Genomic DNA, 23708 nt, shown 5'->3' on the forward strand with positions numbered 1-23708 from the left:
TATATATATATATATATATATATATATATATATATATATATATATATATATAATAATACTAAAAATAGGTACATACCTTTATAACCAAAAAATATTATGTTACTTAAATACTATAGACGGGTCACCGTGACCCAACTACGTAATTATTTCGAATTTGACACTATCAACAAAACTGCTCACTTTGCCTTTTTGTAAAATACTAACTGGCTAGAGAATAGGTGGACAGACAGCTCCCCCACTATCAAACTTAAATGGGTAGGGCGGTTTAAAACTATTGATGGGTCACGCTGACCCTGTCGGTAGCAGTTACGGGTTAATCTAGTAATGGTCATCTTGTCATTTATAACCTGCTAATGTAGTATAAAAGCATTGACTAAAGATGTTCCAAAAAGAAGTTCGACAGCTAATTTCCTATACCACTTTACGCCTCGTCTTAAAGAAGTAGCTTAAGCTTTCATCTGATTAGATAGGTCAATAAAAGGTTTATGATTATTGTAATCAACAACAGTGGACGGTTTTTTCGTTTGCTTGCGCCCATAAGTAACTTGTAGAAGCTCTGAAGTATGTTTTAAAGTATGTCAAAACATCATGTTCGTCCTTCCATTTTTGAATTACTATTCTAGTATTACTTTTAGCAGCTACTGTCTCATCTTTTTTAAGTTGCTTTTGTATAATATCTTTTGGATTAAATTTTCGATTAGCTCTCAGTGTTCCCACCAGATGAGTTTCTTTTTCTAATAATGAATAAGCTAAAGAAATACTGGTGAAGTAATTGTCGGTATAAATAGTGCGTCCTTTGTTCAATAAATATTTTGCGAATGTAAGAACTGTATTTTTAGAAGGCGACTGAACTTCTACTTTGTGTTGTCCACAATAAACTGTTAAGTTGTATGTATAACTCTTTTCAACACAAACTTTATACAGTTTGATGCGGAACTTGTGTCTCTTATTTTTAATAAATTGCTTGAAATTTAAACTTCCTTTAAAAGTGACTATAAACAGTTTCGTCGATACACAAAGACTCTTTTGGAGTGTAATAGTTTTTGAAAATTTTTTAGAAGTTCATTCATGAGAGGTGATATTTTTTGGTCTAATGTATTTTGAGACTAATAACACTCCAGTGTAAAACACTAAACTAAACCCATCCAAAAGAGAATACCAATAATTTTTCTCATCTTGCCTGCGTCTCTATTATGCCAATTTAAAATTCTTACTTTTGGTGCGTTTTCCTTCTCTTTAGATTGGGAAGCATATATCTATTACTTTTAATGACCATTAAATTTATAATTTCGTTCAAGAAGAATAAAGTGTAAAAATCATATGGGGTTTTGTTGTAATAATCCCCATATAAATGAATATCAATACCCTACGTTGGCTCTGTAAAAACAAACTGTTTCAAATTTCGACCTGCCACAATATCAAAAACCAGATATCAAACAGGCCCCTTATTTTCTCGTCTTCGATTTCTAAATCATTTCTGTCCAACTTTTAGCCGATTTATTTCTAGAAATTTCTTTCTCTGATGATTCACTACTGCCATCGGAAATATATTCATCAGAAGAACAATTATCTTCAAATATTTCATGCTCATTTTCATCAGAGAGGACCTCCTATAATACAACAATATTAGAATACTTTTCCCACTTATACAATATTGTGAATTTATTACCTGCCATAAAGCTTCCAATCGGTTTAGCTCCTTCTCGTAGCTCATATTTACTTGATACAGTAAACCAACGATATTGCACTGATAAGAATATATTTACTACTGACAAATTTATTGCAACTAACGAAGTATACAGTTGTCCCTCCGATTTCGTTTACATGTCTAATTATTCGACCTTGTACCGTTAAAACATTAAGTAGCCGTATTGGCTTCACGCGGCCATTAGCACTACATCTTTGTTTTATGGCTGCGAGCAGCACATGTGTCGTCTCTTCAAAGTATGTAAAAAACGTACGATTTACTGAATAATATTACCAAAACTTAAAAGTGTTTATAATTTATATCGAATTGTGCACAATAGACGTAATTGCCAGAGGGATCATTTTTTTAAATACTATTGTGGCAGCCAAAGTGTTAAAACGTTTAGTGGTGAGCAAATTATATAGAAATACATGAATAAAAAATGAAAACATAAACTGATATGGCTAAAGTATTTTAATCATTTATTATTTTTTTAAGATAAGTCTGTACATCTAATTTTAATAAAATAATTTATAATGGGTGTCCCGATTTTTCGAGAGTCAATTAGTATATTTTTGTAGAAAATTACAGAAATATACTGTCAAAAAATCAAAAAATTCTCAAAACTACAAACAAATAAACAATATTAAATTAAAGATTACTCTATTATTACAATCTCGAAAAGTAAATTAATGTATAGATATTTTTTATCGTATCAGTTTATCTAAACTTACATTGGCACGTGTATTTAGTCGGTAGCGTAATTTACAATAACAAACCTCTTGAAATTTAATCCTAATTATTAGTTACTTTATTCTATTTAAAATGTATAAAATCTTTATTTAAGGATTTAGTGATAAACACTATTTTATGTGATAAAGTAGTGATAATAATTAAGATAAAACTTAATAAGATTAAGGGAATAAAAGATATTTTTATAATTTGTTTAAAAATTGTTATAAATAAATAGGTGGCCATGGAAAATTTTTGGTAAACTTTTAAACATAGCATATAAGCATCGACCATTTTCGACAAAAGCCACCTGACTAATAACAGAAAGACTAAAACTCGTTTTCTACACCCCTTGGTCGAATATTTCGCGAAATGAACATCAGATCAAAAAACTGAAAACCTTATGACCAGATTTTAATTGCTTCTGCAAAACCAAGTAACTTTTATTCGATATATTTTTTTGAATTAATCGCAATAATCGAAAAATATCGATTCATCCTTATACCCTAAGAAAATTATTATGGAAATAGTTTATTCTTGAGAAATGCAATTCTAAATGAAAAACTGAAAAAACCGTGTGAATTTGTTTTAATCTATTAAATAACAACACACATGACCCCCACGATACACCCTGGGATTGGGGACGATGGCAACTTCTTTAATAAATACCCCATTATTTATTTCAGATTCCGATTTTACTCAACATTCTTAAAAAATTCTTTTCAGTAACAGAAAAATTACTTTGCAAACTTATGATCTGTATATGACTGTCTGTGATTACAGCGCCATTTATTGTAAATCGGAAAAATGATTCAGATAAAACTTTACGTAGAATCTGCAATAAAAAAATGTTGTTTGGCGTTTAACATTTTAAAGTTGTCCTCCGATCCACCCCCGGTGGGTGGGAGTGTAGGACCGGGTTTCGTACCATTCGACATAATTTTGAAAAATATTAAAAACGTGTTTTTCGTTTATTATTTAAAAGTGTATTTCCCAAGACGTGTCTATAATTTTCCTGACGTATCAGGATAAATCATTTTTCCAATTTTAGCGCCTTTTAACAAAAGTTACCAATTTTTTTTAAACGAATTCAAGTCTGCAATAAAAAATGAGAATTCTTATTAAAGATTTTAAAGTTGGCTATTCGCGCTCTGAGGAGTGTGGTTGGGGGGTCGAGTTTGGTGTCATTCGTTAGATTTAAAAAAAAAATTAAAGACCTATTTTCCAGTTTTTCGATACGATGTTCACTTCGCAAAATATTCTACCGCCCCGCTTCTTCTTGTATAAATATTATATAAGAAGAGTATATAAATATTACATCCTTTTTATTTACCTTTAATAGAAACATATTTAATATTCTTACTGAATATAAAATAGAGGAAATTAAATTATTTACTTTTCAAGTGATTGAAATTAAATTTTAAAGCCACTGTTTGAACTCCACTGATCATCATTTAATTACTTATCGGTCTTCATATATGGTTTCACCTTTATTAAAATTATAGTTGGCAACGCTGTAGCGGTTATATTTGCCTACCACATTGGGTATCGTTTATAGGATGGTGAAACTGGGGACAGAAATTACTGGGCTGTAGATATGGTAAGCAAACAAACCGGAAGGTTTGCGAACGGCTACTCTTGGTTTAATTGGAGAGTTGGGTCGTAAGTAAGTGAATAAACAGGGGGAATACATGAAAGGGGAAACTACAAAGAAATGAATCAAAAATGACTTACATAGATTTCCTGGGCAACGCAATACAAGAAGGTTTCTAAACTATTGAAAAAGGACGCCGTTTACAAAAATCTTCCTGTTGGATAGAAAGATAGGCTTTTCTTTCCTAAAAAGTATAAAAGGGTGAGAATATTTCTAAAGGAAATAATACTTCACATGGTTTAGGGAGAAACATCACATATTTATTATTACTTCACCATAAACAGTTTACAACTATTTACAAGAAAAAAAATTTCTACAAAAAGGTTAAATTCATTAAAACTGGGTACCAGGGAAAAGTAAATAAATAAATGAAAACGTAAATATAAGTTAGGAAACCTGATAGTAGACGAAGGCCAAATATGCCAAAGACAGAAAGAATATTTATAAAATTTTTATTATAATTATAACATAAATTATAATAAATTATAATGTTTCTGAACTACAAATAGTAGTAGAAGAAATATCAAATCCCACAGAAATATCGAATCCCAAACAGAAGATATAAAAAGTCAAAAAAGCCCCGGGGAGAGCGGCATTTTAACAGAGAACTTAAAATATGGAGAAGAGGCTTTACGAAAACAACTTCTAGAGTTAATAGTAGAAGTTTGGGATGCGGAAGAAATGTCCCAAGACTCCAACAAGACCATTTTAATGCCTTTTCACAAAAAGGGACACAACTGCATGCTCAGAGAGAAAATTAATTATAGAGGAATATCCTTATCAAAACCGACTGGAAATATATGTGAGAAAAATTTTAACAAAAACCAGGCAGTATTTTTCAACATAAGGTCAACAACAGTTTAATTTTTGTTTTAAAACAAATTCTGATTAATTGCTATAAATATAACATTTCAGCACAAGTACTTTTCATTGATTACAAGGCCGCCTTTCGATACAATAAACAAAACAAATTAATAGAAACTCAAAAAAATTTCAAGCACTAGAAAAAAACGTATTCGCCAAGGAGACCCATTGTCTACCTTGCTATTCAAGTGGAATAAATAGTTCGGGTGTTTTTTTTCTTCAAAACGCAACAATAGCTTAGTGTAGGCCAATGATTAGGTTCTCATTGCAAGAAATGAAAAAAAATGGCAAGTATAGTAAAAAGTCTGATTCGGGAAAGATTTTAAATCCAAGTAAATGGAAACTTTTGGCTTAAACGGAATACACACCAGGTACTTCTTTAAATTAGAGGTGGTAGAGAATCAGTTGTAGACATCGAGAAGGTCGATAAATATATGTATGTAATTAGATACCCTTATTAACCATATAAGCCAGGAAGAGACTAAAATCAACCTATGATTATGATTAACCAAGAGCGATAAGTGTGCTGTGGCCATAAACAAAATAATTAAGGCCAAAGATGTATCTCATAATACAAAAATTACAATATACAAAACTATAATTCAACCACCAATGCTGTACGCTGCCGAGACATGGACTATGAACAAAACCCTACAGAACATATTGGAAGAAAAGATACTTAGCGAAATGTTTAACGGAAAATTAGTAGAGGAAAAATAGAGAAGACGAGCAAATATAGAAGTGAATCGATTTTGTGCTAACTCTTAAATAACGAAAGAAGTAGAAAAACGTAGACTAGAATAGCTGGGACATCTCTAATGAATGCAAGGTAATAGACAAGTCAAGAATATTGGTTGGAGATTACCTAAGGGCAAAAAATAAAGAGGAAGACTAAGAAAGAAATAAAGAGATAAAGTAATAAAAGATGCCAGAGAGATGGAAATCAGAAATTATAAGCTGATAGCTAAGGGCAGAAAACGATGGAAATTATCCATCCAGCAATGTCCCTAAAAGGCCTATTACCGCTATACATATATATTTATACAAACAATTTTTTTAATAAATCATCCCAGTATTCGTAGTTGATTTAAGAGTATTTAAAATTTCTCTAAATTAACTATGTTACTACTTACTCTTCTTCTAAAAAATTATGTAGTAATAAAATAAGCAATAATATAATCTTTTTATATTTATTTACAGGTATAACCATTTGGATGATAGTTACACGAACTATGTTTTTTATTTCCAGTAATAGACACCTCATTCCAGTTAAAATTTGAGCATGAACCAGACCCACAGAGGATATATACCGGCATTGAACTTGACCCAGTCATCGTACCTTGCACATTATGCAAATTTAAGTTTTTAATCTGAATATTATTTCCGGCATGACCAGTGCTACCTCCGTCTTGGTAATCTTGTTGAACATTTACACCATAGTAAGAGATACTCGATAAATGGATGTTATTGTAGGTGACATCGGAAATATATCCAGTTGTTCCATCACGATGAGTTTTGACATGGATGCCGTTTCTCGAATGTGTCACTGAACAATCGGTAAATGTAACGTTGCTGACAACGTTTACTGACGGATCTATTTTATTCATCCCCACTGATAAGCTTAACCCGTGACCTCCTGAGCAGTTGAGATTGGATATGTGAAGGTTTTTGCCGTAGTTAACAGCAACGCAGTCATCTTGGTTTTTTACTACACTGTTTTCAATTATAATGTTTTCAACACTTGACATATCGAAACCGTCGGTGTTGTGGCCTAAGGCGTTTTTGTCGCCTGCTGAGCAATCTATGTTCCAGCCTCTTATCGTCATATCTTTAGAACCTATAACACAAATAAACATAACATATTTTAAGAACGAAGCGTTTAGTCAGTATGTTAAAATTTATGTATAGAGCATTAAACAATAGATTTTAGTAAAGAATTGATCTTTTAACATGGATATCTTTATTTTTCTAACTTCTATTTAAATTGGTTTGGTTTTAGTCTTTTACAACCATTTGTCTATAGAAAAGAGGACTAGAAAGAAGTTCTTTAGTCTGTCTGGTCCTCTTTTCTATTTTGCTTTAAACAACAAGCTGTAACAAGTCTTTTTTGTTAGCTTCTTCTTCAAGTGCCCTGTCCGTTGCGAACGTTGGCTATCAACGTAGCAATTCTGATCTTGTTTGCGGCGCGTCTGAATAGTTTGACCGATGTGAGCCCGAACCACTTCCGCAGATTTTGGAACCACGAGTGTCTTCTCCTGCCTGGCCCTCGCTTACTGTCTACTTTCCCCTGGACAACTAGTTGCAGTAAACAGTACTTATCGTAATCCACAAGGAAAATAATTCCTGCAGCTGGCTGTATACCACGTATAACAAAAAGAGGTTAGTCTTTGTATGTGGGTATATTTTATTTTATAAAAACCCTTAAAAGGGCAACATTAAAAGCACGAACGTTTTCGGAACAACTGTTCCATCATCAGGTTAAAATACAGGTTACCATGCCTGAGCCACCAAAATATTTGGGTAAAAACCCTTTAAAATGTAATGTGTTACCAAAGATTGTACATTATGTTAATAATATTATATGATGTTTAATATTTTTAAAATATTTTTTTTCTTTTTTTTTTTTTTTTTTTCTTTTAGTACTTATCGTGTCTCAATATGTGGCCTGGATATTCAAGATTTCTTTGTTTGATTGTGCTCACGATTTCTTTCTCCTTTCCGATTCTTCGGAGTACCTCTATGTTGGTGACATATTCAGTCCAGGATATACGAAGAATTCGTCGGTACACCCACATTTCGAATGCTTCTAGTTTTCTCGTGAGCGTCTCTGTCAGCGTCCAGGCCTCAATACCATATAGTAAGATCGGAAAAATGTAGCATTTAACTAGACGTAGTTTTAGAGGAAGAGACGAACCCTTGCTTATTAGGAGCTTTTTCATATTGTTAAATGCTGCTCTAGCTCGTTCTATTCTCACCTTAATTTCTGTGGCCTGTTCCCATTTTGTATTTACGTTGGTGCCAAGGTACACATAAGATTCTACATGGTCAATTAGTATGTTACTTATCCGTAATTGTCGAGCAGGTTGTTGCTTTTTGCTTATCACCATCCACTTTGTCTTCTTGAAGTTGAGCCTCAGGCCGTATTCCTCACTAACTGAATAAACTCTTTCCATTACCTGTTGTATTTCGTCTATGGCACTGGTTTATTTTTATGCCCTCATTTGCATTTTTCATACATTTGTTAAATGTTTTCTCGGAATAAATATTGAATATGAGTGGGGATAAGATACACCCCTAACGGACACCTCTTTTGATCTGCACCCTTCGTTGCCAATTTTTGCTCTTGCTGTTTGACCCCAGTATAGGTTTGCCCCAATTCGAATGTCCTTGTCGTCAATACCTGTCTTTCGCAGAATATCCATCAATTGTTCATGATTGACATTGTCAAATGCTTTTCTAAAATCCACAAAGCACAAATATACATCCTTATCAACGTCTCTACACCGCTGTATAAGCACCTGAAGAGCGAAAACTGCTTCTCTAGTTTTGTTAGCCCTTCTCTCTATTCGGATTGCCGAATATAGGCCTCTCCTAATTCTCTCCATTCATCTCTGTTGTTTGTAAGACGTTTCCACATTGGTCCTGCAGTTCTTGTAATATCGTCTCTCCAGCGCATTTGCGGTCTCCTTCGTGGTCTTTTGGCTTCATATCGTCGCCAATTCCCGATTTCTTTATTCCACCGGCCAGCATAACATGACACGACACAAGTCATAACTTTGCTTATTTTTTATAATACGGCCGAGTTTTTCTAATTTGCGCTCTTTGATTCTACGAACTATCTTAAATTTCTTCTAGCTAATACATTAATATTACTCTCTTGTTTACCCATAAAACTCTTAATATGTGATTGTAACAGCTCATTTCAAAGGCTTAAAAAGGGCTTTTAAGATTTTTAAAGAAGCGTGAGAAAGCGTTTAAGAATCTATACCGCACAACAGGGTAAACACACAACATTCGAGGGTAGATATTTTGATTCTGATTGGTAAATTATGGCTTCTGTGGATATATTATATCTTTACACATTATGATCTTGCCTTTCCCATGAAGAATTTAATAAGGTTAGTTTACCAAATTTAAAGCATTTGGTATTTCACACTTGCTGAATACATTCTGTTTTGCTTTCTTTGTGTTTAGATCTAGTCCATACTAGTGCGAAATGATACAGAGAAGATATACCTAAAACACTAAAGAAAATTAAAAACAACGAAGTAACAGGATCAGAAAAGATAAAAATGGAACTGCTGATATATGAAGGCGCAAGGATTGTATCTTTTATTTAGAGGAGAGGAGATTACAGATGAGTGGAATTTATCGTACCTGTTTTCCATTTTTAAAAAAGATGACAAAAGTTTACCAAATAAAGATAGAGGGATCATTGTAATGACTTCAGTAACAAGGATCTTTTCCACAGTTAAGGAAGAAAAAATAGAACAACACATGAATCATTATTGCAAAGAACAAGTTAAATTTCAAAAAGCTAGATCATGTCTAGTCAATATATTATACATCATCAGACAAGTCATAGATGGGAACAAAGAGAAAAATATTGAAGATACGATAGATGAAGATTGATGCAATAGCATGAGAAGAACACCACTATAAAAAGCAAAGAGATAAATGCGCACTCAAGAGAAAAGGGTAAATACAACACAACTATATATAACTTTAAAAAGATGATATAGAATATTCAACAATAGAAGACATATAGAAACAATAGACATACCAGTACAAGAGAAAATATTAGATTGACTACTTTTTGCAGATGACCAAGTCATTTTTGCACAAGATAGGAAGGACATCAAATATATAATAAGGAAATATTTTATCCTGTGGTAATGGTAATGTTATAATAAAATATTATAACAAACAATAATTTGTATAGTAAAATAGTTTGTATAATAAAATATTAAAAGTAAATATTATAGAAACCATCGAAAATATCGAAATGTATGACAACATTTAAATATCCACTATGATTTAAATCGAAATTGATGGAAAAATAATAAAGCAGGAAGCAAGGTTTAGATATCTGGGAATATATATATATATATATATATATATATATATATATATATATATATATATATATATAACCAGTTACAAAGATTTTGAAAAAGAAGTACGACACCAAGGCTTAAAAGCAAGTAAAGCGGCAGGATCTCTTAATTACACTATCTGGAAGAACAAACACAAGACAATACACAAAAACAAAAATCTATAAAACAGCAACTAGACCTATATTAACATACACGGCGGACAAGACCTGACACATCTAAAACGAGACAACTACTAGAAACAACAGAGCTGAAAATACTTCGACGAATATCAGGAAAAAGTCTGTTGGATACGGAGAGAAGGGAAAACATAAGAAGAGCATGCAATATAGAAGACATAAATGGATGGGTAACAAAACGGAAACAGGAGTTGAACGAACACATTAGTAGAATGGCAGAGGATAGGATAGTACGAATAGCATGAGATAAGTGACCAAATGGAGCAAAAAGTATTCGCAGACCAAGAAAAAAATGGTGCGATAATTTAAATAATTTAGGAAACTAATATTAAAAAATAAACAGGCTTTAAAGCCTACATACAAAAGGGAAGAAGAAGAAGAAAAATAATGGTAATGAACTATGAACTTTGGTGACTCAAGATAAATATACGTAAGATCCAATATTGTTATATTGGATCGGAGGTTGCAGATTAACAGTTAAGTTTAGAAGAAGAGACTATTAAGGGACGTAGTCACTTAGACACTTTTAAGTCTTTAGGGTCAATGATAAGACGAGATAGTACTTACATAAAATATATACAAATAAAAATAGCCACGAGGGCACTCCATGAAATGATATAAAACAACTATTACTACTATCGGTTCACAGCGTTCTCCGACGCCTTTCGACTCCTAACCGCCATTCTTCTCTATTTAACCATAGGCCTGGAAAAATTTCTTTTTCCTCTAGTTCTTTTTCAATTCCCTCCCTTCAGCTTCTTCTTGGCCTTCCTCTTTTTCTTCTTCCTTGTGGTGTCCACGTCAAAATCTCTTTCGGAATCCTGTCATCTGGCATTCTCTGTTCATGGCCAACAACCAATATAAAATATAAAACAACACTTTAAGCAAATAAAACAAAAAAGGATCTTTCAGGGCATATTGATAAATATTACCATATATGAAGCGGAATTATGGCCAATGAAAACATAAAATCAGAATAACTAAACTTTATGAAAAGATGTCTACATATCACCAGTGAGGATAGAATAAGAAAAGAGGAAATATGGAACAGAATGAAAGCATAAAGCTCAACTGGAAAAATGTTGAAAAACAGAGCCAAATGTTAAAGACAGAAGAAGAAAAAGAAGAAGTAATACCAAAAATATGTTTTGATTGGTTTTACTGTTATTTTCTGTAGATATTCGAAGTTCTTATGTATTTTTTATTGAACTTTTCTATTTTGAATTATTTCTGATTATATTTATTCACTGCTTGCCTCAACATTTCTTATTAATCTGTAATAGAATTATATTTGATCGTGATATAAGAATAACTATTATGTTTTTTATTTACTCGTAAAGCTCCGGTTGTTCTAATATTTTTAGCTTTAATTACCTTTCTTAGTCTTTTTTCATTGCAAGCAAAATATAAATATACATTTTTTATTAAAAGTATATTAATAATTCCATACATACCAGATAGTGAGACACAGTTAATTGGGCAATTTAACAAATGGATTCCTTGAAAGGTGGAGCCCCCGTTAGCATTGATTTTAATAAATCTGGGTTTGCGTGTACCAGAACCTCCTTTACCGTCCCAATAATGAGGACCTTGTCCGTCGAGTACCGATCCCGATGCACCATATACGTGAATACCTTGACCACTTATTGATATTAAAGGACCATCCCATTGTACGCCAGATCCAAATGTAGTTTTACCTTTAAAGGTTAAAGTACTACCTACGATAAATTAGTAACCATTAATTAGTAGAATGCTTTAAAAATCTAAAAAGAATCAGAAAAAATCGCACACAAAACGACGAAAGTTTAAAGTTTAAACAATAAAGTTTTACAATACATTTTGAACGTTCTCCTCCACCAATCATCCCGGTCCAAGGCATGCTCCTCCTCCAAACCTCTCGATTCTATCGCTTCCAATTCCTTCATTCCATGAGTTTCGAGGTCTACTTTTTTTTCTTTTTCAATGGGACTTTCATCTGTGAAGTTTTTCTGGCCAACATTCGTCAAGCATTCTCAATAGGTGTCCCAAACATTTTAAACCTCTTCTTTCTATTCTATCAATGACCGTTTCTGAATTACTTGCAATCCATTGGGGAATCAACCATTTCAAATGTTATTTATATGGAGCACCAACCAGCTAAAAGATTTATACATAGACAACAATCATATATTAGCTATAACCAAAACCCAATCAAAGAAGAAAGCGGAAAGAGCAGAGCACAGGGAGACAGAAGAGAAAATTATATTACAACATAAAACCCACAACCAAACAGTAAGAAAGGTACTAAATAATATGGAGGCGTATAGACTACCAATTTTGTCTTTTGGAGCAAACCGGGTCTCACCAAGACTGAGCATTCGGGTCAAAAACAAAATCAAATGCAGTAAGAGCATGACCACAGGATTTAATCACTTTGATTTAGGTCAATTGTTGGTACAGCTTGATTAGCTAGCGGTAGAGAATGCAATAAGTAAAGCAAAAATATATGTAAATGATATTATTTTTAAATTATGCACAATTGATGAATTTATAAACTAAGGAAATAAGATATTGAAAAATATAGAAATATACATATACGAAGTACCAGAAATCATAGAAGATGACCAATAAAAACTGAGAATAATAGAAGAATACCATAATCACCCGATGTTTGGAGGTCACGTGGGAAATAATAGACTTGTAAAGAAAATAAAAGCGAGATTCAGATGGAAGAACATGGAAAAGGACATACGTAAATATATTAAACATTGCCATACATGCCAAATTAATAAACCAAAAAGATTACATGTCGAAGAATTTGCGATATCGGACACTTCGTCAAAACCATGGGACATAGTGTATATAGACACGATAGGTCCATTCCCTAAAAGTAATGAAGGCAATCGATACTGTATTACAATGCTTTGCGAACTGACGAAATACGCAGTAAGTATCCCAGTACGTAATAAAGAAGCCGAAACCATAGCTCGTGGAATTTTTGATAATTTCATACCAACATACGGACTCATGAAACAGATTAGAACGGATCAAGGCACGGAATAAAAAAATGAAATATTGAATGAATTACCTAAAATGCTAAAGATCACACACAATTTTTCAACGGCATACCACCCTCAGTCAATAGGGAGTTGTGAGAAGCTACATAGGACACTAAATGAATACGTAATATCATTCATAGACGAAAACAAGGAAAATTGGGACGAGTGTTGCAGAATGTTCACATACTGCTACAACACTACCCCTAATGCTTATCACGGCTACACACCTTTTGAATTGTTGTATGGTCGGAAAGTAAATTTACCAGAAGATCTCACAAAGGAAGTTCAACCATGTTATAACATAGATGCCTATTATAATGAGCTCCGATATAAACTACAAATTGCACATAACAGAGCTAAAACATTCTTAATAAAGCACAAAAAGGGAAGACAAGACGCAAGCAAGCAAATCGCAGCACCTCAACATTTTAAAATAGGAGATATAGTCCTGCTCAAAAGAGAAGAAAATAATAAGTTTGATAGTCTTTATGTAGGTCCTTTTGTCATAACAGGAGTAATATCCTGCAATCATAACAGACATTACCTATACTAAAGAGACCAAGAGGACAAGCTGCAGTTCGAAATACAGTCCTCCATGCAAGCGAAATATTATGTGCTAAACTAAACACAAGAAGAAAAAATTCATATGTGGGTAAGGAAATTATTGAGAAGAATTTTTGGAGGTATTAAAGAGAAAAAGGTATATGGAAGAAGAACCAATATTGATGTCATAAGTCTTTTTAAAGAGCCTGCCATATCGGGTTGTAAAATCTTTAAAATTAAGTTGGTTGGGACATTTAAGACAATGAAAGAGGAAAGAATACAAAAAATGTTAATAATTACAAAGATGGGTGACAAACGAATAGTAAGTCGACCAATAAAAAGATGGTTAGATAAAGCACAAAAGGTCCTCAAAGAGAAAGGTATTAAAAATTGGAAAGAACAAACTAAGGTCCGTAAACAATAAAAAGCATTTGTCAAGCTATGAGCCTAAAGAGCCTGCATTAGCACTATATATATTTAAAAATAAATTTTATAATATAAAATATATACATTGGAGTAATATATAGTTAAAATAACTTTAAAATATAGAATGTTTCACCTGTTTGCAAATGGAGATTTAAAGTGTTTCCAGCTGGAACCGACAGGTTCTCCACCACTATATTCTTACAACTCTTGACTATTTTATCGACTTGACTAAACTCATTGATAGTACAGCTTTCGGTTAAATTATATCCGTATCCTACGGATACAAAACATAGTATCACAAACACTATAATTAAAATTTGTTGTTGCATTTTCCTGTAGTTACGTTTGACTGGTATACCTAAGCTTTTATTGTAATGCATTTTCAAAACAAAGTACTTGAACTTTTAGAATGTGTTATTTGAATAAACTTAATATGATATAAATTTTTCTTTGAAGTGTTTACAATACAGGTGTGTGTAAAATGTATTCGCACGAATATTAAACAAATTATTTCTTAAATTAGATGAAACTAATCAGATATTTTGTTTAATTTGTATTTTGAGAACGGTTTTCAAAGTTGTAATTGTTTCCACAATTAGTTTTATTAACAGGTAAAGATACTCTCAGAACTCTAACGATTAAAACAACAACAATTAATATTGATAAAAATATAGAGTAAGCGATACAGTTGTTGGCCTCCATACAGTAATTGGCCGTTTCACATTTAATATGTATTATTAAGCATTCCCACTATACCGCAGATCTGGCAACCCCTATTTCAACTTCGGCAATTTTCCTTGCAACCGTCGCCGAAAGAACAGTTCTCAGTTTATTGATAACATTTACAGGAACGTGTTCTATGTCGAAGGCTGTTTTGTATCAGTGAAATTTGTGCAATTTTTAGTGAATCAGGTAAGCAAGGAACATTTAATGTCATCCTTTTAACGTCATATGTAAGGTAGTACACTTGAAATAATTGTTAATTTTAAGAAACATTATAATAAACTATTAGGGGAGCTCTTATTATTATGTAAAATTTGGCGCGAAATTATTTATTTATGGGGCCAATAACTAATCCGTAATAAGAAAACAAAATGCAATAATTGGCCACCCGGTCAACAACTGTATTTTTACTTTTCAGTTTAACAGTACGTGCGGATAATAATTAAGCATTAAATGCACATTTTAAAAAGTTTTTTTGCATTATTTTTGTTCAGAAATTTATTTAAACAGTAGTTGGCCGGGGCCAATAACTATAATATAACAGGGGCCAATCACTATATATGCTTTGTTTTCTATTAGCTACCTATTCACATTTACAAAATCAATGTTTTGAACAAATATATCTTTTCAATCAACGCTTTAAGTTCGTGTATACAGACGTTTACTAAATGTTTTATTTTCGTTTCAGAATGCCTAAAACATCTGAAAACGAGAATTATTTTAAAAAATATACAGAACAAAGTTTACAAAAAGCGATCGAAAATGTAAGAAAAGGATTGCCAAAAATAGAGGCGTGCAGACGATATAAAGTACCAAGAGCCACTTTGCAGTTTCGACTAAGTGAAAAATTTGTAAAAAAATCACACGGTCCTCTTCCTGTCTTATTGTTTGAAGAAGAAAAACGATTAGTGGAGTGGATACACTATTGCCACCGCAAAGGATTTCCAAGAAGATCCGAAGATATCCAAGTATCAGTAAAACAGTTCCTAGATGAATCATCTCGTGAAAATCCTTTTATAGACAACTACCCTGGAACTGGTTGGTATAAAGCATTTATGCGATGACATCCTGAAATATCTCTAAGAAAATCAGAAGCCGTAACAAATGCATCGTCTAAAGTCAGCCAAGCTGATATTAGGAACTGGTTTAAACACATTTATTCATACTTACAAGAAAAGATGTACAAAGACATTTTAAATGATCAGCAAAGAATATTTAATGGCGACGAGACTAATTTTCAACTTTGCCGCCAAAAACGTGTACGAGGTGGACTGTGAAAAATCTAAAACTAACCTTACGGTTCTATTTACATTTAATGCTTCTGGATTAACTACTCCACCGCTAGTCATATATCCGTACAAGCGACTACCAAGTGAAATAGCAGACTCTATTCCAGAAGGATTTACTATTACCTGCAGTGATTCAGGCTGGATGAAGACTTAAATCTTTTTTGGATACATAGCTAATTGTTTTTCCCCTTTTGTCAAGAAACAAAATATAAAATTTCCAATTATTTTATACGTTGATGGGCATAAAACCCCTTTGGACAAAAAATTAAGCGATCTTTGTGCAAAACTTAAAAATAATTCTAATTGCACTTTATCCAAATGCTACTCGTATTTTTCAACCAGCTGATGTCAACATTTAAGCCCCTAAAAGATGGTTGGAGAAGAGGAGTCATAGCCTGGCGTAGAAATCATCCCGACGCAGACCTAACCAAAAAGGAATTTGCGCCTTTGCTCAAGTGTGTTCTGGATGAAACAATAAAGCCTGAGATAATTGTTAATGGTTTCAGAGCTTGTGGACTTTACCCCTGGGATCCTAATTTAATTGACTTTTCAAAGTGTTTAGGAAAAAATAAGGGTGAGGAAAATATCAACAGTAAAACTGATGAAATAAACAGTACAGGAACTTTTGACAGGAAGAAGTTTGAAGAAATAGTGGGCAAACAAATAATAGATTCATTTAATTTGGGACCTATTTTGGATCCGGATAGTGATCGTTTTATTATTTACAAACTGTGGAAGCAATTTAATTTAGAAGTTTCTCGGACACATCCTCCTGAAAACAATGACGATGTTTTATATGATGAGATGTGGAGTATACGGGATAATGCTGTGATTGCTAATAACAACAGTCAACTTATGCCAAATTCCGACAAAATATTAATAGAAGTGATAGAGCAACAAGAAATTCCACAAGACGATAACATCATAGATATAATGAATATTCCTATTATATTTAATACTGATGAACTAGAAACCACTAATACAGTACCTGAACCAGATGGTACAATTGCTAATTATTTACAATATTTTAATACACCAGAAAGAAAAGGTGTGAAACAGTGTGAAACAGTTTTTCTGGACAGTGGGGACAACATGAAGAATCTAAGATACCAATCCTAAACAGGAAAGTTTAGAGCGTGTTGGAAAGCGACCATGATTAAGTTTTAAACGTGATATAATTGATGACTTATATCTTTTATAATCTCACGAATTGATGTTAGGAATATTCGTAGGTAAAACTGGTTGAAGTTTAACATAGAGGCTCTCTGATGTAGTTGAAAATTTACTGTACTAAGCTTCCCATCTAAACCTAACATCAGCCTTATATAAATTAATAAGATCTGATAAGTTGCACATGTTTACTCTCAATTCTGAGTCAAGTACTTTTTTAGCTAAGAATTCAACGTTTACTTCTGGAGGTTCTGTGTATATGGCATCTAACTCTAATCACCGTCAGCGATTTGAAGTGCTTCTTCTAGGCTAAAAACGCGTCTAAAAAGGAGAAAACCGTAAATGCTAAGAAATACACTACCATATAATATATGCGTTTATGTATTACAAAATAATATTAACCTTGCATTTTACAGTTCTCTTAACTTCTCTATTGGTAAATCCCCAGATGTCATCTAATAATCGCTGTTCTTCAAATTGCCCAGAATATCATAATATTTATTACATAATCACCTTTGGCGACAGCGACCATGCAATTGATATATTATGATATCTGGGATGATTTCATGAATGACATGAATGTAGATGTATATGCATGTTTTATTGACTATCGAAAAGCATTTGACCATCAAAAGATGATCAAAATTCTGAGAACAACTGGAGTTGACGAACAAGACTTGCGAATTATCTCAGAACTATACTGGCACCAAACGGCAACAATTGAAATAGAGCACACAACATGCGAAGACATACAAATCCGACGAGGAGTGAGACAGGGTTGCGTCTTATCACCGCTACTCTTTAATTTGTATTCGGATTCTATATTCAGAGAAGCATTAGACGAGGTCCAAGGCGGAATTAAGATTAACGGAATCAGCATAGACAACATCAGATATGCTGATGATACCGTCTTAATAACAAGCAACGCACAAGAACTACAAAATATAATGTTCACCACAGCGAAATGTTCGGTTTACATCTAAACGTTTCCAAAACTAAAACTTTAGTATTTTCAAAGACACCAATAAACTTACAGGTGTATGCCAATGGTCAATTAATAGAACAGGTAAATTTCATAAAATATTTGGGAGCAAATATCAATAGTCAGTGTAATCCAAAAAAAGAAATCCTATCAAGAATCGAACAAGCAAGGAAAACATTCATGAGCATTAAAACATTTTTTACAAGATCAGACCTTAGTCTACAGCTTAGAATCCGAATGATCAGATGTTACGTTTTTTCTGTCTTACTGTATGGCTGTGAAAGTTGGACAATGGACTCTGAAATAGAAAAAAGAATAGATGCCTTTGAGATGTATATATACAGACGAATGTTAAGGATTCCATGGGTACAAAGAGTTACTAATGTTGAGGTACTTCGTCGCATGTGTAAACAAAAAGAATTACTAAGAATAATCAAAGAGAGGAAAATGCAATACTTGGGTCATGTGCTGAGAGGCGAAAGATATTAATTACTTCAAGTTATACTGGAAGGAAAAGTACAGGGCAAAAGATCAGTAGAAAGACGCCAGAACTCGTGGCTGAGAGACCTGAGGAGATGGTTCGACCGCTTATCCACAGAGATCTTTCGGGCAGCAGTTTCCAAAACTACAATTGCCATTTGGATCGCCAACCTTCGAAAGGAGACAGCGCAATGAAAAGTAGAAGGGATGATTTATAAATTACGATGAATAAATCACTGGTAGTCAAATCACGTCCCATTACTAATGCGTTTATTTTTGCAAAAATACGGTAGTATTTTATTCTATCGTTGCATTCTGGCAATACTGAACTTTGGTACAGTGTGTATTACACCGAACTAAGTAGTAACGAAATATTTAAATAACATTTGAAAGATTTAGTGTATGTACCTTCATGTAAGTTTTGAACTTACTTTTGAAGCTAAAAAAATTCCAAGATAAAACATACATTACAGGAACTGTCAAATTTCACTATACTTACACCATCTATGCAATCCTATCACAAGTTTACTTGCAGCACGCTGTTTAAATTTCATAATATCATAATATTACGTAGCTTATATGTAACACTAAGATATTAAAGGTTAATCTCCCTTAAAACGATATCTCATTAATTTATCTTCCCCCAAGTTTCACATGGTCACCTTTTCCACTTAAAAACTAGTCACTAGTATGTAGTACGAGGATATTGGGTTTTTTATATTTAAACAAAAAAATTGTGTTGCTACTAGAAAATATTCACTGTTTTTCCCACAAGTAACTGGCAAAACAGGCAGCGACACTTGGTCCAACTTTCTAAAAACTTGTTTGAAAAAGTTTCTAGTAACTATTCTTTTTCAAAGGTATATCTAATTATCCTGTTTATTCAATACTACTTGTTCATTCATCGCACATATCTCACAGTCTTTATATGCTTACCAGAAACATATTTTGTTCTCAGTGCTCAATCAAAACTAGCTGTTTTTCCAAGCTTGATAAAAACTAGATGAAGGTTATTGTTAATATTTGTATTTTAAATGAGTTGCTTTATAACTAAATTTTGTCTGTTTTAATGTGATTTGCATAAACATTTTTTGATTAAGTATTTTACCAACAATTTATCAATTTAAGGAAAGTGTATAAATATGCAATATTAAAAAGTTTTCATTGAAAGTTTATTCTGATGCCTAAAGAGCAATTGTTTTGCTTCCAGATAAAAATCATTTTAAATGATTTTACTTTAATGTGATAGGTCAAATGGTAATCATATATGATTGCTTAAATATAATTTGTATTTGATGCAGCAAACTAATAACAGGAATAATCCCTTAAGTCAAATAAGTCAAATTTGGAAAAGAAGAACTAAAAAACACAATAAATATTTTATTAGAGTAAGTCTAACAAAAAAACTTTGAAATTTTAACAAGAATAACCATTAGGTTTAAAGCTACAAGAACTTTGTTTCTTAGCACCATTTATGGAAACTCCAGACCAATTGAAATTGGAGCAACCCTTTGATCCACATAGAATATAAACCGCCATGGCATTGTTAGATGTCATGCTTCCAGTTATTTTGTTCATTTTTAAACCAGATATCGGGATATTGTTTCCAGCATGACCAGTACTACCACCATTTGCATAATCTTCTTGAACGTTAATTCCATAATTAGTAATACCTGAGATTTGAATATTGCTGTAGGTTACGTCTTTGATGTATCCTGTGGCGGCATCGGTATGTGTTTTGATGTGAATGGCATTTCTTGAGTTTTTAACAATGGAATTTTCAAATGTTATATTCTGTGCGTAGTTTTTGGAAGAGTCAGTTTTACTCATGCCAATGGATAAGCTAAGACCATGTCCACCAGAGCATGTCATGTGATTAAAGTGAAGGTTCTTACCAGAATTAACCGCTACACAGTCATCTTGATTCTGTACATTGCAATATTCAAAATTAACTGTGTCAGATCCCGATATGTCAAAACCATCTGTGTTATGTCCAAGCTTGTTTTTGTCACCAGCTGATACGTCAATGTTCCAGTTGCTGATTGTAAGCTGCTTTGAATTTTGGATGGACACACACTGATGAGGGCAATTAAGAAGATTGATATTTTTAAATGTGGATCCACCAGTAGCTTGTATTTTGAAAAATTTAGGTTTCTTATTACCTTTGTCACCTTTTCCATCCCAATAGTGAGCACCCTGACCATCCAATTTGGATCCAGAGTTTCCTGCAACGTGAATATTATTACCTTTAATCACAATCAAAGGTCCTTCCCAATAGGTTCCATAACCAAAGCTGGTGGTTCCGGAAAACGTCAATGATGTGCCTGATTTAAGGTCCAGCTCCAGAGTTTTTCCTGCAGGTACTGCCAAATTTTGAACAACGATTTTGGTACAACTTTTCACTACATTACTAACGTCTGCCCATTTTGAGATTGTGCAGCTGTCACCAAGATTTGTCTGGTTTAAAAATGGAGAAGCTGTAGCGGTAGCTACAAAAACTATCAGCAAAACCGAAGTAACGGTATTCATTTTAGATTACTTTCTACTGCAAAACTACTTTGGTTTAGTTTTTATACCTAAAAATAATTTGCAAGTACCATTTTTTTTTTATCTAAAGTGATAGTTTAAACTATTAAAGAATTTTCCATTACTAAAGATTACTTTAATTGATGTGACGCAAGAGCTTTTAATAAAGAAAATTTTATCATAAAAGTTTTTAAAATTATAAATATGTTCAAGGGTTAGGTATAAAATTTAGGTACCATTCAGATAATCTCGAAATTTAATAAATAAAAAAAATATGAGTATATGAATAGAATAAATTGAAAAGGGAATGAGTTGCATATCTATGAAAATTTTAAGTTTGTATAACATTATTAAATTTGAAACATAAAATGCCTTTTTTATTTAAGCTTTTTTCTACTCCTGGTAGAAGAAGGCGACGAAGTTACATATAACTATTCTTTTATCAGTTTCTTAAATTGTTTTTCTGGTCTCTTGACAAATATTTCTTTACTTTCATCGATTTTTTTTCCACATTTTTTTTTGCTTTGTCCAAATTTTCTTTGGTCTACTTTTTCTGCTTTTTGTTAGCCTTCTTGGCTAATAAATTCTTTTGACTAACCTGTTTTTATCCATACTGCATTTATAGCTAAACCGCCCTTAAACGTTTTATTTCTATAACTATTATTATTATGAGTTCTTGGAGTTAGTAATTTCTTATTCTGTCGTGTTTTGTTTTTCCATCGCCTGTATCATCAAAATTTCTCCTATATATGTTGATATTGGCTTATATAGACTTATCAATATGTAATTTTATTTTGCTTAATTTTATTTTTCTATGAAAATAGTTTTTTAGTTGTATTTGTTACCTTAGTGTATCTTATTACTTTTACCTGCTTTATTCGCTATTTTCATTTTAAATATTTTCTGTTATGTTCGATTCCAAGTATTCATATGCTGTCTCCTGTTCCAAGTTGGTTTTGTTTGCAATATATTTTGATATTTAAATATGGTAGTGATGCGCAAAATATGACTTTGTATCCTGTTAGCGTCGCTAGCTTTTCTTGTTCAACTACCTCTACATGATAAATCCCGGTAACCTGATCCACTCTTTGGAAAATTGTGGTAACTAACTCCAGTGAAAAGTAGAGTCAAAGCAAACGAGGACAGGAGAACTGGTTCTTTGAAGATTAGGGGTTGGAAACAAGGTTAACGATCTCTTCCCGTAAAAAACTTATTTTTATGAAAGCACAAAGAAGAAATGCCGGACCGTTTAATTTACAACGACCTTATTAAAGACAAAGAAATCATGATTTACGGATCTGCACATGGAACGTACGAAGCCTTTATGCCCCTGGCGCTCTTAAATTGCTAACACACGAACTGGATAAAATGAAAGCCAATATAATAGCGATTTAAGAGATGGGATATATTGGTTCAGGAATTATCGAGATAAAGGACTACAGTAAATACTATAGCGGACCTAACAGCCAACACGACTGTGGCGTGGTTTTCTAGTCAGTAAAAAAGCAAGGCAATTATTCCTTAACTTTAAACCTATAAACAGCAGAATATATTATCTAAGTCTTAAAGAAAAAATCTTTAACTATAGCTTATTTAGTATACATGCACCTACGGAAGCAAAAAAAGTCAAAGAATACAACACCTTCGACAAAGAATATAATCGATGTCCATGTCATGACGTGAAAATATTTGCTGAGGACCTTAATGCAGAAACTGGCAAAAAGCAATGTTTCCAGCCAACACTATAGGATATAAGAGCTTACATGAACAGCCAAATAATAACACGTTAAGACTAATAAACTTTGCTAGCATCAAAAACGTAATATTGGAAGAACCAAGATATCCGCAAAAAAATGATACACCAAGGAATATGGAAATCACCTGACAACAAAACCGTTAAACAAATAGATCACATTCTAATAGATGCAAGGCCTTATGGATGTCATAAGATACCAAGGTATAAACATAGATAGTAACAACTTTCTTGTAATGACAAAAATCAGCGAAAGAATATCAAATCTAAACAAGGATAAACCTATAAAACAAGACATAATTAATATTAATAATATGCGCATTGAAACCGTTGCAAAAGAGTATAGTAGACAAACGGATGAGAATGTAGAGAGCCTGAAAGTGGGAGAAGATGTGAAAGAACTATGGACAGAATATAAAAACAAATTACCTGAGAAGGCATAGCAAATATTGGGGAAACCAAACCAGTTTAACAAAACGAGTGGTTTAACAAGGAATGCTAAGAAGCAACAATCAATAAAAATAGAGCCTACCTAAAGAATCAAGCAG

The 23708-nt window shown here is 32.7% G+C and overlaps 2 protein-coding genes across 3 annotated transcripts; both read right to left on the reverse strand.

The window, feature by feature from the left end:
* Positions 1-1623: 1623 nt before the first annotated feature.
* LOC140447472 (polygalacturonase-like) lies at positions 1624-14607 on the reverse strand. 2 transcript variants are annotated; one of them, XM_072540141.1, is made up of 3 exons: positions 14371-14607; positions 11685-11948; positions 1624-6774 (listed from the first exon to the last, which is right to left on the reverse strand). In XM_072540141.1, exons 1-3 carry the CDS (start codon positions 14564-14566, stop codon positions 6128-6130), a joined length of 1107 nt encoding a protein of 368 aa, XP_072396242.1. In that variant the 5' UTR covers positions 14567-14607; the 3' UTR covers positions 1624-6127. The 2 variants fall into 2 exon arrangements, with proteins under 2 accessions (XP_072396242.1, XP_072396250.1); XM_072540149.1 differs by lacking the exon at positions 14371-14607 and adding an exon at positions 12067-12291.
* Positions 14608-20248: 5641 nt separating this feature from the next.
* LOC140438383 (polygalacturonase-like) lies at positions 20249-21440 on the reverse strand. Its single transcript, XM_072528067.1, has one exon. It carries the CDS (start codon positions 21408-21410, stop codon positions 20298-20300), a length of 1113 nt encoding a protein of 370 aa, XP_072384168.1. The 5' UTR covers positions 21411-21440; the 3' UTR covers positions 20249-20297.
* Positions 21441-23708: the final 2268 nt, after the last annotated feature.

This window comes from Diabrotica undecimpunctata, chromosome 1, assembly GCF_040954645.1.
Source record: "Diabrotica undecimpunctata isolate CICGRU chromosome 1, icDiaUnde3, whole genome shotgun sequence".
Classification (NCBI taxonomy): domain Eukaryota; kingdom Metazoa; phylum Arthropoda; class Insecta; order Coleoptera; family Chrysomelidae; genus Diabrotica; species Diabrotica undecimpunctata.

Coding starts and splice junctions, on each gene's coding strand:
- LOC140447472 (XM_072540141.1), bottom strand. CDS start 14,566: ATGCAACAACAAATTTTAATTATAGTGTTTGTGATACTATGTTTTGTA. Junction 11,949..14,370: donor AAATCTCCATTTGCAAACAG/GTGAAACATTCT, acceptor AATTTATCGTAG/GTAGTACTTTAACCTTTAAA. Junction 6,775..11,684: donor TAACTGTGTCTCACTATCTG/GTATGTATGGAA, acceptor TTTGTGTTATAG/GTTCTAAAGATATGACGATA.
- LOC140438383 (XM_072528067.1), bottom strand. CDS start 21,410: ATGAATACCGTTACTTCGGTTTTGCTGATAGTTTTTGTAGCTACCGCT.